This window comes from Haliotis rubra, unplaced genomic scaffold (genome assembly GCF_003918875.1).
Source record: "Haliotis rubra isolate DU_JTF1 unplaced genomic scaffold, ASM391887v1 Scf1204, whole genome shotgun sequence".
NCBI lineage: Eukaryota > Metazoa > Mollusca > Gastropoda > Lepetellida > Haliotidae > Haliotis > Haliotis rubra.
Genome location: NW_025765120.1, coordinates 115,909 through 134,920, shown reverse-complemented (window position 1 = coordinate 134,920; position 19,012 = coordinate 115,909). Strand labels below are relative to the sequence as shown.

The 19,012-nt window shown below is 48.6% G+C and overlaps 1 protein-coding gene across 1 annotated transcript; it reads left to right on the top strand.

Moving 5' to 3' along the window:
* Positions 1 to 1,342: 1,342 nt before the first annotated feature.
* On the top strand, positions 1,343 to 16,584 carry LOC124264239. The gene is made up of 2 exons (XM_046698977.1): positions 1,343 to 1,364; positions 15,675 to 16,584. Exon 2 carries the CDS (start codon positions 15,709 to 15,711, stop codon positions 16,582 to 16,584), a length of 876 nt encoding a protein of 291 aa, XP_046554933.1. The 5' UTR covers positions 1,343 to 1,364; positions 15,675 to 15,708.
* The last annotated feature ends 2,428 nt before the right edge of the window (positions 16,585 to 19,012 follow it).

The window sequence follows — 19,012 nt, the reverse complement described above, 5'->3', positions numbered from 1 at the left end:
CATAACCCAGAGGCCCATGGATCGAAACCACGCTCTGCTCTGTATTTATTTTTTCTTTCTATGTTGCGAATACAACCCCTTGAAGTGGGGTTGACGTCACACACCCTATCAAGCAGGTCCCTGTGTATATATAAAGAGACGTTTCGTCAGGGTGTCGTTACAAAGAGAAGGATGGAACCAAAGTCCTCGTGCTCGCTACCATCCCGTGGTCGTGGGATGAAGGCAGAGATTATCAGAGATTAAAAACCTCGGACCTCCTTTGACCGTGTCAGAGAATTGTTAGATATGCTTCCCCGACGTGGACCCCAAGCTTACTCCCTCTTCTGCAAAGCTTTGGAGGAATGCGGAGAGACAGAAGCCATGACATTGCTGGGTCTCAAGACTCCAACTGACAAGGCACAGTCACAAGTGACAGTCCACTGGCTATTCTTCTATGGAATCAAGTCACCGTTCAGCAACTTTCATCCAGCTGTGTTTACCTTGGATGGCGTTACATTTAATTGTGTTGAACAGTGTTACATGTACTCTAAAGCAATGTACTTTGGAGATTTGGACAGTGCAACGCTAGATTCTGCAAGAGGCTGTTCCAGCAAAGCAAAAACGTCTGGGGCGATGTGTGAAAGGCTTCACTCAAAAAGTGTGGGACACTGTCAGTCTTGATGTGATGACCAAGGCGATAACGGCTAAACTTTCCCAGAACAATGACTTGAAACAGAGATTGATTCAATCCTACCCTAAGCCGTTAGCTGAAGCTAGCCCCTTTGATCAAAGATGGGGAATAGGAATGGGTGCATCTAATCCTGATATTGACAAGCCCTGGAAATGGTCGGGGAAAAACAAGTTGGGAAAAGCGCTCATGTATGTTCGTGACACGTTGTTGTTGTGAGTGACGTCATCCATGGACAAACTCCAATGACGTCATCCATGCACGAGCCACGTGACGTCACCCTGTGTATCTATATAAAAAGACTCTGGCCCAATCGTTATTCGTCGCCATGCTGTTCACGCTGCTCTTTGTGCTCGCCACCTATCTAGAAGAGAGACACTTTTTAGAACAGTTCAGAAAAGCAGTGCAAGACGCTGTTCAGAAACAACACGATCGTGACGTCATTTGAAGTGACGTCATAGCTCGCGCTGCTGGTGCTGCCTGTAAAAACGCAGGATCGATCGAGCGGGTCATCAGTTGCATCAGTTCAGTCGTTGAAGATGGCATCTCCAGGCAACCTCCCTTCTTCCTTCATCAACTTGGCTTCGCAGGCAAAGGACCTAGCTTCTGACATGGCCCATCTCCACAACAACATGATGGCTTATACAAAACCAACTACATGGATCTCCAGGACCGGCTGCGTGTGATGGAACAAAAGTTGCAGTCGATCATCCGCAAGCTGGCAGGTATTCATCCGAAAAGAGAAACACTGTATGGAATGATGGGTCGCTTCTGTGAGTTGACTGAGGAAGACTATTACTGGATGGCGTATCACCAAGACCACTTAGAGATCCTGTCCGACAGCCAACAACAACTCTGTTCGCTTGATACTCATAGGTATCAATGATGCGTATGCCAAGGAAAATGCAGGGGAGACCTTCCTCAGCAAGCTGTTCCACATCGTGTTCAAGTTGAGAAATGGACGTCCAATGGCCTATGACCATGGTGTGCTGTACAGCAAGCTGCTGGACAAACTCCAGGTGAAACTCTGGCCTCACCCACCCAGCTATGATCTTTGATATGCCACCTGCACTCTACCTTTGTTCTCCAACGATCCAGAGGTCACCGACATGACGCCCAAGCCCGTCCCTCAAAAAAGAATACCTCCTAAGACCACTCCTGCCTAGACTTCTCCAAAGAAGAAGAAAAAGAAGAAGGAGGAGGAGGAGACCCCCACCAAGCCCCCCGCCCCGCCCCTTCCCAAGGCACCCACCAAGAAGACGTCACCTCCCAAGGTGACCCTGGCCCTGGCTTCTCCAAAGAAACAGAAGAAGAAGAAGCCAAACAAGGAGGCCCCCACCAAGACACCCACCAAGAAGGCACCCCCAAAGCCTAAGAGTCTCAAAGCACCCCAGACTCCCAAGAAACAGTTGGAGATTGCTGACTTGTGGGAGAACTATCCACAAACCAGTCATGCTGGGGTTGAAGAGAACGAGAAGGGTCAAGGGATCAGTCCTGCTAGCCCCAAAGAGATCCCCCAGGCAGAGTTACCTCCAGATCTTCAAGACTTGTATGATCTACTCCCGATGGCTGTCACCATGGAAGCAGAGCAGACAGCTCCAGAGAGGGCTCCAGAGACGACTCCAGAGACGACTCCAGTGATGGCTCCAGAGACGGATCTGGTGATGACTTCAGTGACGACTCCAGAGGAGCCAGAGGACATCATCGACATCCCCATGTTTAACGATGAAAATCATTTTCATCCAGGTCAAATGGACTTTTTACAGTGTTCTACCTGCAATCCCGATGATCACCTGAACTGGTGGTGATCTGTTGATGTACTGTTGTTGATCTGTTGATGCATCATTATTGTTGATCTGTTTGCCATGTTTTGTTCCTCAATAAAATGTGAATTCCATTTCAAAGGGTTGTGTCTTCTATATCTTCAGGGATCGTAGCTCTTGGAGGTCATTTCCGGTGCAACCCGCAGGGTGGTAAGACGTGTGTCAGTATGTCAGGGACACTGTTAGACTCAGACCTGGTGGATGCCATGGTCACCCCACTCACGTTACGTCATCCCTTTACCATGTTGATTGCAGGCCCTACAGGGTCGGGTAAAACATCGTTTGTCAAAGCCTTCATGGAACATGTGTTTCAACCGGGGATCCTTGATCTTCCACCTCAGGGCATCGTGTGGGTGTACAGTGAATGGCAACCCATGCATGAGGACTTGGAAGTTCTTACTTTGAGGTTAGGGATACCCCTGACGTTTGTGCAAACCATGGGAGAAGCCAACACGCAGTTACCTGCAGGGTGTGGGGGTAAGGCAGAGGAGGGTTTGCCTACGCCCCATTGGTTGATCATTGATGATTTGCTGGGCGACAATACCAAAGAGGAAGAAGCCGAAGTCCTGCGATGGTTTACCAAGAAAAGCCATCATCGCAACACGACCGTGTTGTACTTGACGCAAAACCTCTTTGCTTCATCGCCTCATCATCGCACCATTAGTGTAAATGCCCACTACATGGTGCTGTTTAAAAACCCGAGGGACGCCTCGCAAATGGATCACTTGGCCAGACAAATCTTTCCAGGACAGACGGCCTTCCTTCGGGAAGCCTATGAGGATGCCACTTTGGCTCCTTATTCCTATTTGTTTCTGGACTTGAAACCGACCACGGCCAAAGAGCACCGTGTACGGTCCCATCTCTTTCGTAACCCCACCACCCTTTACATTCCCAAGTAGCGATAAATAGAGATGACCATCTACCCTACGGTCAGTTGACCCAGAGCTGCCATGGGAGACAGACGGAAAACAGACCCAGCCCCGCAAACGTGCTGTTGCCACAGGGTTGTTTAAACCGATCCATAAAACACTCCTTACCACCTTGGGTCGTGATCCCACCGAACAACATCAATCGGGTGTGCAACGGCTGTACGAAAGTCTAAGTGCTCCTCCTCCCTCTGCTTCCTCCTCCTCCAAACAAAGACGTTCCTTAAAGCAGTTGTACCCCACAGCGCCCACCATGAACACGTTTGTCCCTGTCAGTACGCATCGTGCCTCTCCTGCCGCCTTCTCTCCCCCTTCTTCTTTTCTGTCCTCTCCCCCTTCATTCCCATCGTCTCCCCTCTCTCCCACCATGATTCAACCCTTTCAACCCTTGACCCAACCTCGTACCACCAGCACCAAACGCACTGGCAACAAACGCACGGGTGCTAAACGCCCCAGCCCGGGCACCCTACGCAAAGGAAGCCACAGAAGCATGCCCGCCCGCAGAAAAGTCAAACCCATCATCGTGAAGAAACGACTGCCTTCGGCAGAGAGCGTAGCTGTCAAAGGACGTCATCGGCTGTTGCAATGTTTTGTCATTGCCGTGAGAAATCTGCGAGCAGGACGTGTTCCTTTGAAGACGCAGCACAAGACCTGGCTGTTGAGGCACCAAGACGTGTTGACCAAGATTGCGAACTACCTATGGATGATCGCCTGAATTACCTGATGAAACGCAGTGGAAGTGGTACGTTGGCTGGTGTTTTGACCCGTATCTTGCTGAACTGGCAGTCCTACCTACAGGAAAAACAGCAGAAGCCCTCAGCACCTCGTCGCCACCTTGCCCCAAAGAAACCCCAGGGACGTCGCAAGTCACCCATCCGACAAGAGAACAAGAAGAAGAAGAAAAGGGTCACTTCACCCTCAGCCCCAGGTGCAACCTTGACCCGGATGGTGTTAAGAAGTCAAAAGAAGAAGAAGACGGCAGCAACATTACCCCCACTCCCTCCAGCGACATTACCATAAATAGAGCCTCCCACCCCCATTCTGGTCAGTTCAACGGTAGCAGCTGCAGGGACGACACCATCATGTCTGCACGTTTGAAGCGTCACAAAGAAGCGCTCTGTCATGTGTGTAGTCCTTCATGCATAACACCAGCCATGCGACAGGCTATTTTGAAACAGGCCCCATCGGAACTGATTCAAGCCATCTGTGAATGCGTGGTGAATTTGTATGGAGGCAACATTCCTATGACAGCACAGCAACGTCAACGTTTACAAAAGCATGGGTCACTGATGCATACGTTGATGAAAAAGAAGGTGTCTGTGTCCAAGAAGCGTCAACTATTACAGCAGAAAGGAAGGGGATTGGGTCTCTTGTCTGCCTTGGCATCGGTGGTGGGTCCCTTGGTGTCTGGTCTGTTGGGTAGATGATCCTCAAGGAAGATCATAAATAGAGGACGCATCCTAGATTGGGGTTAGTTGCATCTGCACCGTCCTATCACCAAGATGAAACATGCACGGAAGATGGTAATGGTCCCAGAAGAGGTATGGCAAAGTCTGCAAGAAGAAAAACGTCAACGGCATTTGCTCAAGTCCAACCTGTTGGAACAGAAACGCGTGCACACGCTTCACGATATGGATACCCTCGTCCGTGATGACACGGTTCCCTTTAGGGACCGATAGCAACAGTATAACACCTTGTTGCAACGCACCTTGGCGTTTCAAGACCAAGCCACGGCCAAACCTTTAGAGGCAGCTGGTACCCCCAGGACGGGCACTCCCAGGGTTGGAACCCCCAGGGATGGAACTCCTCACCGTAAGTACGGTTGACTTACTGAGTCACACTCGTGTTCCAGTGGCGTAGAGGTCGCATTCCTAAGAATGAGTCAACGAAGCACATGGTAGAGCAGTGGCTCATGTTTTTTTTGTTCTTTTGTTTCAGAACCTGATGTCGAAGCCATTCTGCATGAAGTCTTGCAAACAGTTCCCAAAACGCTACAAACCAAGGCCAAGCAGTTGATGGCCCGTATTCGTGCTCACCCCGACTTGGGTTGGAATGAGACGGGTCAATTCGTGGTGGAAGGGGAACCCATGCCTGGGACGCACATGGTGGATCTCATCAATGATCTAGTTCGACAACGTACCAAATCAGACCCTCCACGGGGTTGGAATATTCTGGGTCAGTATCTCGCTTCCAGCAACGTACCCCATGAACTGATGGGCAACCTTCTACGCTTGGTCCTGGATGATGAAAACCAAAGGGTCATCCACCCAGCCCCCTGACACCCCCGTGAAACGTCAACACCATCCACCCGCTGACTTGTTTTTGACACCACCCGCATCCAACCTTCCTCTGGAACCCAAGAAGAAGAAAGCTGCAGAGACCCCCTCCTCCCCTCTCAACCGGGTTTGTCAGTGGATTCACTTTTAATAAAAGGGAGCAGAGGGTGATGTCAACGACAGTGTCACCATGAGACGTCCAAAGAGAAACAACAACAGCAAAGCATCATCGTCTCTGTCTCCTGCATGGACACGATGGCTCCACCACACTTATTACGATACCAAACACCCTGCAGGCTATGGAGGATGGCTTGCCTTGTGGCAAGCAGCAGGACATCAAGCCAAAGCAGGACATCAAGCCAAAGCAGGACCCAGAAAGGGGGGACCCAAGAATGGGGGACCCAAGAAGGGAGGAAGCAAAACGGGGCCAAGGCCCACCCAACGCCAGGTTCGCCAATGGTTGAAAACCCAGGACACGTACACCTTGCACAAACCAGCCCGACACTCGTTTCACAGGGATCATTACTGTGTGGGTGGCGTGGATGAATTGTGGCAAGCCGATCTGAGCGATCTCCTTGCGTATCAGAAAGAGAACAAAGCTACCGATATTTGTTGTGTGTCATCGATGTTTTCTCCAAAATGGTTTGGGTGCAGCCCATGAAAGCCAAGACGGGTACCACTTTGATAGAGGCCTTTCAACGGATCCTGAAACAAGCCAAAGGATGTGTGCCATCCCAGTTACAGACAGACAAAGGGACTGAATTTGTCAATGCACCTTTTCAAGCCTTCCTCAAGAAACGGGGCATTCATTTCTACACCAGTCAAAACCCAGAAACCAAAGCCTCTGTGGTGGAACGTTTTCAAAGGACGTTGAAAAACCGTATGTGGCGGTATTTCACCCAACAGGGAACACGGCACTACCTTAAGGCATTACCCCAACTGATGCATTCCTACAATCATCGCGTCCATCGTACGATTGGACAACGGCCCGTGGATGTACGTCCTAACGCTCCCTATGATGAAATTCGGGTGTTGGATCACATGGAACGACAGAAGAAGCAGAAGCCGCGCCAACTCAAGACAAAGAAGAAGAAGAAGAAACACCCTCTCTTGTTACCCGGGACCCGTGCCCGTTTGAACAAGACCAAGGGCACGTTTGACAAAGGGTACCTTCCCAACTGGACCACCGAACTGTTCACCGTGGATCGGGTGGTGAAAGGGCGTGTTCATCCTGTCTACCGAGTGAAAGATGATCATGGAGAAGTACTGCAAGGCACCTTTTACCCGCAAGAACTGCAACCCATTCAGAAAACGGATGACGTGTACAAAGTGGATCAGGTCCTGAAACGACGACGCCGTCAAAAAAAGGATGAAGTGTTGGTGAGTTGGTCAGGATACCCTGCCAGCTTTGATTCATGGATCCCTGCGGCTCATCTGGTCTTTAAATAGCGTGGCCTCCAGTCTCCCACCGTCAGTGGAGCCTCCACCATCATGCAGAGTGAACCGATCTCAAGGTGCAAGGAAGGCGTCAAGCCATCCCCACGCTGGTGCTGCTTTGGCATGGACTTGCAACGAAGTGAAGTGGTGTTTTTCTCCCAAGTGTTTCTGATATATGGCGTGGTCATCATGAGCATGGTTCAGTTGGCATTGGACAACGGTGAGAAACAGTTGTGGACAGCCTTGTTGGCCAGTTGCTTGGGGTACTTGCTCCCACAACCCACGTTAGTGTCGTCGTCGTCGTCATCATCCCCGTTGCCACCTTCGTCGACTGCATCTCCAACCCCCTCTGTATCCAGCCTGGTTCCCTAAGAGAGAGAAACATGTCGGTGTCTTTGTTTTCCAAGCGGGACTTTTACGTGACCTTACCCAGCGATGCATCCATGGATGTTCATCCCGACAACAGAGTGAATCATTACGAAGTCAAACTACCCTTTCCCATTCAAGTGAATCGCCAGGAGTGGGAAGTCGGCGTCAGTGAACTTCATTTTCCCATGACATGGTACAATGTGTCGTTCCCCTTCAACTGGTTTGTCCTTCATGTGAACTTGGAACGCATGACCCGGATTTACAGCTCATCAGCACTCGATGCGACCGTGACAGAAGAGAACCCAGGCATCATCAGAGCCGTCAGCGAAAAGGTCATTATTCCAGAAGGAGTGTATTCCAGTCGCCAACTGGTCCAGAGACTGAACATCCTGCTTCAACACACCTGTGCACGGCTGTTGGAAAAGCATACAGCTGATGTTTACCAACAGGATGCTCGAGGACGTTTCACCGTCACCGTGAACTACCCCAAAGAAGACCTCCGAATTGAAATGCGTGGCAAAACGCATGTCAACTTTTATGCTCCCACCCCGAAAGACATGTGCAGAGCCCTCACGGGTTCCTCCTGCAGAACCTCAAGCCAACCTGACCATGATGCCATCAGGTCTGCCTACACCACCCGATTGGTGTTGCCTGCTCCTTTAGTACGTATGCTGGGATTCATACAGCTCCCCATGGTGGATGAAGCAGAAGAAATAAGCCAAGTCTCTGCTCAGCCTGTCCAGGTGGGTGTGTTTGACCGTTCTCTCGTCGTGGGTGAACAGGAAGCACACCATCTGGCTGGTTTTGATACCGTGTACGTCTACTCGGATGCGGTGGAAGATCAAATCGTCGGGGATACCATGCCTCCTTTACTGATGTATGTCCCCGTGTCGCGCCAGATGATGGAAGACAGCGTCGTGATCAAAACCCCTCAGCACCTACGCTACATGGGATTGCGTCAGGGAACCACGGATGCCATTCGAATCTATTTAACGGATGAGGTAAGACGTCTCGTGCCATTCCAGACTGGGAAGACCATCGTGACACTTCATTTCCGTCCCCATCGCCTGGGTAGGTACTGAGAATCAGCATGGTAGGACACCAGTGTATCAGACACCGCAGCAGCAGCGACTTGGGTGGACAGCAGCGAGGAGGCAGCTTAACCGTGTAACGAGGACGCATTCATCAACGAGGGAGAGGTTTCGGTAACATCTTGGGAAACTTGGGACGTTCAGCGCTCTCCATCCTCAAGACGGTGGGAAAATCAGCTCTCAAATCAGGCGTCAAGATGTTGCCAGGATTGGTGCAAGATATCAGTTCAGGACACCGAAGCCACCACCAGGATCACCCGCTCGCAAACGAAAACGGAAACAGCCCGTGGGATTCACCAAGAAACGTAAACCATTGTTTTGAGAGAAAGAGATAAAGCCCCACCACCATGGGAAAGGAGTTCAGTTCAACACCAGACACCGTACGGTCAAGACCTGTTGTGCAGACCTGTTGTCCAGATCAGCTGTCAAGATGATGCGCCGAGATGCCTGCGAATGTTCCAAGGCCCAACTGGATCTCTTTTCTGTGCCCCCTGTAGTGACTTCCGTCCAAGAAGGTCAGTGGATTCGATACAGCCCTCTGGCACCCCCTTCGGTCGCGGGCCCCCTCCAATTTAACATTGCTGACCCTGTCAATGCCTACATCGATTTGAGCCAGTGTTACCTCCACATCTGCCTCAAAATAAAGAATACAGATGGTATGGATGCAGTTCGTGATGGCGATGGGGCACTCGCCGTGTCCACGGTGAACAACATGATGCATTCCCTCTTTCGTGAAGTGCGTGTGCAAGTGGGACACAACCAGCTGGAAATTATTCCTTCTATGGGTACCTATCCCTACCGATCCTATTTGGAAACGTTGCTGAGTTATGGGAAGGCAGCCAAAGGGACCCATCTCCAGTGTCCAGGATGGTACACCGATGAAGCTGGAAAAATGGATCACTTTAATGCTGTCGCCCAGAATGCCAACGCAGGACTTGTCGCACGACGAGGGGTCATTCTACCCACCCGAGACGTGGAACTGACAGGGCGTCTCAACTGTGACCTGTTTCTCCAAGACCGGTACCTGGTGGATGGAGTCCCCATGAAACCAGAACTGATTCGCAGCCCGAGTGATTTCTACTTGATGAGTGCTGGAGATGCCGAGTGTCGATTTGAACTGACCAAAGCCGAGTTTTTACGTGCGCCAAGTCAATATTGATCCTGCCATACGGGAACAACACGTGAAACACATGTCACCAGGAGTCACGGCCAAATATCCTTTGACCCGGGTCCAAGTCACAGCCCACGACATTTCAGGAGGAGGACGCGATTTCCACAAAGATCAACTGATTGGAGGCCAACTGCCCAAACTAGTGGTGTTGGGATTGGTGGACAATGATGCTTTTGCTGGCAGCAAGGAAAAGAACCCCTACCATTTCAAGCACAACAACGTGACCAGCCTCAAGCTGAAACTCAATGGGCAAGAAGTGCATGGCACCGAAATCAAAAGCGACTTTCAGAACAACAGTGCCTCGCTCAAACAGTTGTACATGAACCTGTTCTGCAACACGGGACACCTGTGGCAAGAACATCCCTGCAACCTCACCCTGAACGAATTCAGGAACGGATTCACTGTGTGGGTGGTGGATCTGACGGCGGATCTGGGTGCAGATGAAGTGTATAACTACCCACGACAGACGGGCAAGTTGGGACTTGAACTTCAGTTTGCAGAACCCCTACCACGCCCGTCACGCCTCGTCTGCTACGAGGAATAATGAAAAGCGTTTGCAAAATTGATCGGTTCCGCAACGCTCTGATGGTCTAAGGATGGACGACAACAGTGGCTTGACGACCAGACACTTGAACGCCTACGTACAACAGGATCCCCTGCTGCGACCCCTCTACCAAGGTACCTTTGCCCGAGATCACTTTGCCACCACCGTGCTGTGTGAACAGCAGGAGGGACATTATCCTAAAGCCTACATTGTCAACACGGACCCCAGCCATCTCCCAGGACAACACTGGGTGTGCGTGTATCGCCCAGTACCAGGTGCCATTGACTACTTTGACAGTTATGGACTCCATCCCTACCAGCAGCATCCAGACTTTCGGAATGTCATGACCTTCGCCGGATGGCTCCAACAACAGTGGAATGGTCAGTCACTTCAACCCTGGTTCAGTGCCTCTTGTGGGATGTACTGCTTGTATGTACTGGCTCATCGTGCCCGTGGATGGTCTTTTGACGAAGTGATGGAACAGTTTGATCCCTACGATACCCTCGTCAATGAAGAACGTGTAAGACGTTGGTTTCAACCCACACGCCTGACAGACAACAACGCTGTCCATGATCCACAGCCCTGCCAAAGGACACAACCTTATCGTTCTGATGTTATGATGTTACAGTTATGATGTTCTGATGTTACAGTTCATACCGTTTGTAAACAAAAGATCAGGGACGCCCCTAATCCTGCCTCTTTCATCAAAGTGTTCTTGTTAGCGGGGGAAATAAAACGTTTGAAAAATGTCAACCTAGTGTTGTTGTTATTGTTGGCATTGAAATGAACCTTTCTTTTGGGAGAGATGGATGGCCCTGAAAAGGGCCGTTTTTTTAGAGTGTACCTCACTCAAGGGACCAGAGCTGGCACCTACATTGACAGGGATGAATGGCCATCTTTGTTTTTACGGGGTACTTGCTCCCATGAGTCAAACGCCTTATATAAGTGTCCTTTAACACTGTCTTGCAGTAGACGCATTGAAAGGTACCATGATAGTCATCAGTCCCATTGGCGTAGACGGGCAGGCAGCCATGGCATTGGTGGCACTGCCATGCCGGTAAGGGTGATGATGCTGTCTCCAAGGACATGAGTTCCAGATCCCAGTTTTCTCCAGACATGATTGCTGGTTGTAACACTGCTTCGGTCATCCCCCTCATCATATATAGTGAGAGTTCAGCCAATCCAAGGCTATGGGGGCGCCACCACCTCACGGTGACGTCATCGGTACCACGTCATTACCCTCACGCGCGACCATGACGTCATCGATACCACGTCATCGACGACACGTAATCGCTGTCTCGTCGCCTGTATATAAACTCCAGCATGGGTCAGTGAGGGCTATCTTGATGTAACATGGACACAAGGAAAGTGGAAGTCATGCGACAGGCGCCTTACCGGAAAAATTGCGGTAGACGGCAATGCTTGCGGTGCAGCCCTACCTTACAAGGGAAGGCCGGCATCAAAATGGAAGAGGCAGCAACAACACCTGTAGAACCGGTACCAACAACGGCAACAGAAGCAGCGGCATCCCCACCACCACCACCACCACCAACGGCGGCAGGAGACACGGTAGCCCCACCAACAACAATGGCAGCCACAGCGAAAACATTACCAAAATGGTCATCAAAATGGCGACTGATTATCTGTCCTACCTGTTTCAAAGCATATCCCTCGAATCGCTTTGATGTCGTCCCAGGAGCTGACTTCTACATTTGCCTCTACTGTGGGGAAGGCATCATCAAGAGAGAACAACAGCAGCACGATGATGTGTGCCCTCTCCTTCCCTTCCCTCTCCGTCCCGTCCCGTCCGCCGCTCGTCCGTTCCGCCATCTTGAAATGCGTCTACGCTCGCGAGATCCCGCGAGAGTCCACGAGATCCCGCGAGATCTCACGTGATCCCACCAGATGGGACGCCATCTTGAAACGCGTCCGCCATCTTGGCCCGGACATGACGTCATCGTCATGCGCGTGCCCACCGGAACCGGACGTGACGTCATCGCGATTCGTTCACACACGCCGGAACCGGAACCACCGGAACCGGAACCCGAGTGATCCCCCCCTAATGGCGGCACATCCGGGACTGATGCCGCCATCTTGAAAGCGACGCCAGGGTGATGGTACACTACTATCGCTGTACATAATAATTAAAGTGTGAAAGTTTCATTCTAACAAAAACTGCTGCTTATCATAAAGTTGTAATAGTCATGCAAGCACTGCTACTGCAATACAATATAAAGCTGTTACCATAGGCGGATCCAGAGGGGAGGTGCAGGGGTGCAGGGGTGCGCACCTCCCCACCACCCCATATGTCTCCCAACATCTTTATGACATGAGTTTCATTATTTGAAACAGCCAAGCGATTTGATCAATGAGAAGAATCACAGTATTGTGTAACCAACCTCAGATTTATTCAACGATAGTGACGTCATAACGTCGACCTTTCTGTCCGCCACCTCGATATTCTTAATTAACATTCTAACTCCATTGAAGCAGTTTTTCAACAATACTGTCAACTAAACAAAACGTTAGATTTCAGCATAATTAACATTCAATTTCGTAGGGAATAGTAGTTTTCTCAATTGATTATTTTTATTTGTTTATTTTCATCTATTAAGTAGTTTCCATTTTGTTTACATCTTGTTGTGAAATAAGTAGATAAGTTTATATAACATGCGGAAAATAGCATTCGAATCGTTAGAGATACAAACGTTTTCGAGGTAAAAGTTCAAACAGCATGTGCAGATGTTACCTTTCGCGATTTGTAGCAGTAAAACAGTGTTCTTGATTGGTCCAGTTCAAAAGGTTAAGCTCACGCGACCTTCAGTGTAACGAATAATACTGAGCCTAAGTTTACTTAGACCGTTTTCAATGAAGATTGGCTTATATCAGTCAGCTAATCCATTGACAATACCCGACGATTCTTGTTACACAATAACCTTGACTGATTCGTGTGTGCAAATGGTAATTCCACAGAACCAAAGATGGTTACATTAACCATAGACAGTATTGGAAGTGTTTGTATATACCATACACTTTAATTTCATACTTGACTATCTGACCAATCTGTAACACGTGATATGTACACAGTGTGGGCATCAGCATCACCTGAGGTACATTGAGACAGTGAGTGAGTGAGTTTAACTTTACAGTCACCTGTCTGTACAGAGGTTCTGAATCACCTGCAGTTGAACAATGTTAGATTTTCCTGGTTTCAGATGGCAACCTCTCAGAAGCTGATGGACCATTTCTTGTCCTGTACAATATGTACAGAGGTGTTTGACAAGCCCTGTACACTTGTGTGTGTAATCACACCTTCTGTCGGAAATGTATCGTCAACTATACCAAAAACCAGACCAGAAGCCATCAGTGCCAAGTCCCTCCTGTGTCCATTCTGCAGAAAGATGACGAAAGTGTCCGCTCCTGAGAGACCAGTGGAGGAGTGGGCGGATGACATCAAGCCTATCTTCGTCATCCAGGGACTCTTTCGACACGTTTGGTCCTGGATCCAAAGGTACACACCACTATATACTCTACCAAAGAAATTTCTTGGATATTCCTGGTTGAGAAACGGTAGGATGTAGCGGATCACTATGTCTGTCCATCAGTATGCGTGTCGGCAATACGTTTTCCATTTTGAGGGAAACAACCACTGACCCAGACTTGCACTCCTACCGGTCTTTTACTGGCACCCCAGCAGCCACATTCACCCTGTCTCCAACCCTTCCCAGCAGCCCCATTCAGCTGTCCCACTCCACACCTAGCATTCCTATTCAGCTGTCTCACCCACCCCAGCACTTCCCATTCAGCTGTCCCACTCACTCCAACACTCCCATTCAACTGTCCCATCCACCACTGACGATTCCCATTCACCTGTCCCACCCACCCCAACACTCCGATTCAACTGTCCCACCCACTCCCAGTACCTCCCATTCAACTGTCCCACCCGCCCCAGCACTTCCATTCAACTTGTCCCACTCCACCCAACCATTCCCATTCAACCTGTCCCACCCATCCCAGCACTCCCATTCACCTGTCCCACCTTACCCCGCACTCCCATTCACCTGTCCCACTCCACCCCAACACTCCCATTCAACTGTCCCACTGCCACCCTATCACTCCCATTCACCTGTCCCACCCACCCCTGCACTCCCATTCACCTGTCCCACCCCACCACAGCATTCCTATTCACCTGCCCCACCCACCCCAGCACTCCCATTCAACTGTCCAGATCTCACCCCCACCATTCCCATTCACCTGTCACACCCCTAATTCTGTAATTCCCATTATCAACTGTCCTGCACTCCATCAGCATTCCCATTCACCTGTCCCACCCACCCCTGCACTCCCATTCAACTGTTCCACCACCTCAGCACTCCCATTCAACTGTCTCACCCTACCCAGCACTCCCATTCAACTGTCCCATCCACCCCATCAATCCCATTCACCTATCACACTCCACCCCAGCACTCCCATTCAACTGTCACACCCACCCCAGCATTCCTATTCACCTGTCCCACTCACCTCAGCATCTCCAATTCACCTGTCACTCCACTCCACCCCAGCATCTCCCATTCCACCTGTCACACTCCACCCTATCAATCCCATTCACCTGTCCCACCCACCCCTGCACTCCCATTCGCCCGTCACATCCACCCAAGCATTCACATTCACCCGTCACACCCACCCCAGCATTCACATTCACCTGTCACACCCAACCCAGCATTCCAATTCACCCGTCCCACCCACCACAAGTCTCTGAAATGACAATATTTTACAGAGAAAGAGCTCATAATAAAAAAAATAAAATATAATGAAAAGGAGCCCTGAGACTTTCTTCATTTACAGCCTGAAGCTGTGGGAATCTAGACTTGCCACATTTTCTAGACTTGCGTGGGGTTTCTTGGATATATTTGATTCAGGGTCTGTATGACAGACTATTAGCTATACTGTATATTTTGTTTACTCTGTATGTGGGCCAGATGCCTAAAATACAATAAAGATTGTTTTCTTCTTCAAAGTACGTGAGATGTTACTTTGCAAATGTGATGTGTTTACAGATACGACCGATTGTATCTACTGCCAAGAACATGGGGAGACAACCCTGGCTGCTGCTTGGTGCTCCGTCTGTCATGATGCACTATGTGAGAAATGTACTGGAGCTCACAACTGACTCCATCATTTCGTCACCATGACGTCACTGACCTGTCTGGAGAGATCAATGTGAAGGGAAAGCGAAAGGCCATGTGCAAGGAGCACAAACAGGAGTCACTAGAATTTCTGTGTCAGGACTGCAAGAAGGCCGTGTGTCAGAAATGTTGCATACTTTACCACAGGAAATGTGATGCCGTTGTCACGATCACCTCACAGGAGTTGCAGGAGCAGAGAGAGAGATCATTATTCACTGATGAAGTCACACATTCAGTCGGCATGCCAGAAAGTTATAGATCGGGTCAAGAAAAAGGAAAGGAAACTGCTCGATCGGATGGAAAATATTTCACATAAACACATCGGACAACTGAAAGCAGACATAAAGTCAGGTGAGATGTCAGTAAAAATGTACCAACAACAAACGGAGCTGATAGACCAGGCTCTACAATCTAAGTGTGACATGGATGTGTATGAGATGTATCAGGGATGTGAGGCTGTCGGAGACGCTGACCTGAAGGAGAGAGGAAGAATAGCCAGTGTCACATTCAGACAGGACACAGACAAGCTGAGTAAAGCACTGGACGATCTGCAGCTGGGTGAGATAGAGGTCCTGTATGTGAGTGTGCTGGACCTGAAGGATACTCCTGTGTTACAAGACACCATTGACATCATAGTAGCAGACGAAAGGAGTAAACTAAACCCCATAGACGTGACAGTGCTGGTGGTGAATGACATAGACACCGTTGTAGTCACAGACTGGGATAACACCAGTGTGAAGTCCTTCTACGTCAAGAACAAACAGACACAGCACAGTAAACTCAGTATGGATGGTCCTCCATTGAGTCTGACCAAGTTGACACACAACCGGTTGGCTGTCACTGTCCCGAGCAGGAACAAGATTGTAATAGTTGAAGTGAACCCTGACCTGGTACTGCGGTCAACCATCACTACCAGCAAACAGTATGTGGGTATAACGTCCCTGCCTCCTTCAACACCAGCAGTTGGTTCCCACTCCCCTCCCTGTGTTGATATCCTGGATATGACAGGAAACGTGCTGAGGTCTATCAGTCCACTCCACAAAGGTAACAGGATCTTACAGTATCCCAACTTTAGTACCTCAGTACCACGATGACAGGTAACATCTTGGTGTCTGACTGTGGGGAACTAACTGTGTCGTGTGTCTGACCCCTGAGGGAGATGTACAGTATTCATCTACAGCCCTACAGGAGACTGTACAGCACTGGAGTGTCCTCAGAGGTATCACAAGTACAAATGGCACAGGTGACATCCTGGTTACAGACTACAGTCTACACAGAGTCATCCATCTGACTGAGTCAGGACAGTTTGTCAAACATAAAGTATGACAGAAGAGGGCGGTATTACGTGTCCTGCGGGTGTCAATGACTGTAGACCCATATGGTTACATGTATGTTTGTCTCAGAAATGACGGACCTATTAAGGTGTTCACGTGTAACCACAGTCAAGTCTATGTGTCTGACTTGGCATACATGTAATCACTCTCTCAGCTTCCCGCCAGAGAAGGATCTTTAAAAGCCGAGACAGTATGAAGTAGAGTATACACAAGAAACCTTACAGATGACAAGTTTTAATATTTTGGATACCTCAGGTATATGGATATCTCCAATACACGAGATATCAGCATATAATTGTATAAACGATATGTCTGACATATGTGTCCCTGACAGAAGATTAACCGAACTCCAACTCTTGCAGTAAACGTTAGACCCATGTATTACAGCACAACATGGTGAAACCGGTTGGCTCAAACATCTTTCATGTATATATTCTCCTTGTTCATAATGTTGTGTATCAACTGCTTGATAACGGTGTTAGCATCTACACCGAAATGCCGCATCCATTGCAATAGTCTATCTTTAAAACATCTTACCTGTTCATCATACCAGCTTCTGTATGCCACTCGAGGAAATCAATTTTAAATGTTGTGAGTATTTATGTCACTTATGCTTATCTTCAACACTGATTTCAAGGCAACCCGTATTCTACTTTTTTATTACATACTCATGTAAACTTAAGATAGTAATACAGGGGTTCAATACGGATGAAGTGGTCAAATTCCCTATTGCACTCCAGATTCCGTATTGAAACCCTGCCGGTTCTAGTTTCTCCCAAGCTCGGCACTTTCCGGGATTTTCCGTACCCAGCTAACGAGAGGTATGTCAATTGAATATAATAATATGATTTTTAGGTTGTATATGATTAATTTAGAAACTTAAAACAATATCGCACTTGTTGGTTACATTAAAAGATTGAAAGAAAAAAATGTGTTTGTCTTTTTTCACGTCACATTCATCGCCTGCTTGTTGTCAAAATGTCGGCAACAATGACATCGATGGTACTATCCATCAAGACTTATTTGACATGTTATTGGACGAGAATTTTGGTACGTTTGAACTGGATGATTACTTTGGAATCATAACCAGTGCCTCTCGTAACAAAAAAACATCAAAGGTTTCAAGGCATACATCGAGACCAAGAAAACTGTCACCACGGTACAGAAAACAAACAGTCTTGTTTCTAAATGCAACCATTTTTATTGGAAAACAATGTGAAACAAGACATGCTGACTCTCCCTCCTCCAGAACTTGATGTTCTTATTGGATCCTACATTCTTTCTCTGGAGAAGGACAATGGTGAACCCTACGAACCTGACACATTAACCTCCATTGATCCCCACCTTCGTGACAACGATGACCCCTCTAACATTGTGCAAGATGTGGAATTCCGTACCAGCAGAAGAGTTATTGAAGCAAAAACGAAAGAACTAAAACAAACAGGTAAGAGGAATCGGTCAAATAAATCCGAGTCACTGTCAGTGGAAGATGAGGAGCGGTTGTGGGAAAAGGGCGAATTTAGGAGTCATTCACCTCTGTCAATTTTTATGGTACTATTTTACTAAAATGTTTGGATTGCGTGGGGGGGATGAAAGCAGAAAATCAAAATGGGGTGAAGTTCAATTTAAAACAGATTCTGATGGCCAGGAGTGTCTGGAGTTTTGGGAGAGCCAGACTGAAACAAGGGACGGAAATTCCACTCACCATCGCATGTTCAATCCTAAAATATTCCCCGGAAATGAAACATGTATCCTCACAGTTTACAAATCATTTGCCAAACAACGGCTGAAAAGCATGTCAGCTCCCGATGGATTATTTTACCTAGCGATCAATCACAAGAGAAAGTCTGATGGTCAATGGTTTCAAAACGGTCCTCTTGGCATCAACACACTCTGTGGCCTCGTGAAAAACATGGATTCCCGTTCCGATTTGGTCGGCAAAAGCACAAATCACAGTGCTCGAAAGTCCATGTGTACACAGCTGCTTCATTCCGGTGTAGAACCGACGACAATATGTCAGTTGTCAGGGCACAAAACTGTGAACAGTCTCATTGACTATGCTGTTGCTTCCCTTCCAATGCAGAAACACATGTCTAGTATCCTTACTGGTAGTAAAGAAAACTCTCTTGTTCCTGTTCAAAGTTCGTCTAAAGCTGTCTCTCACCAACAACGCATGTCACTTCCAAAA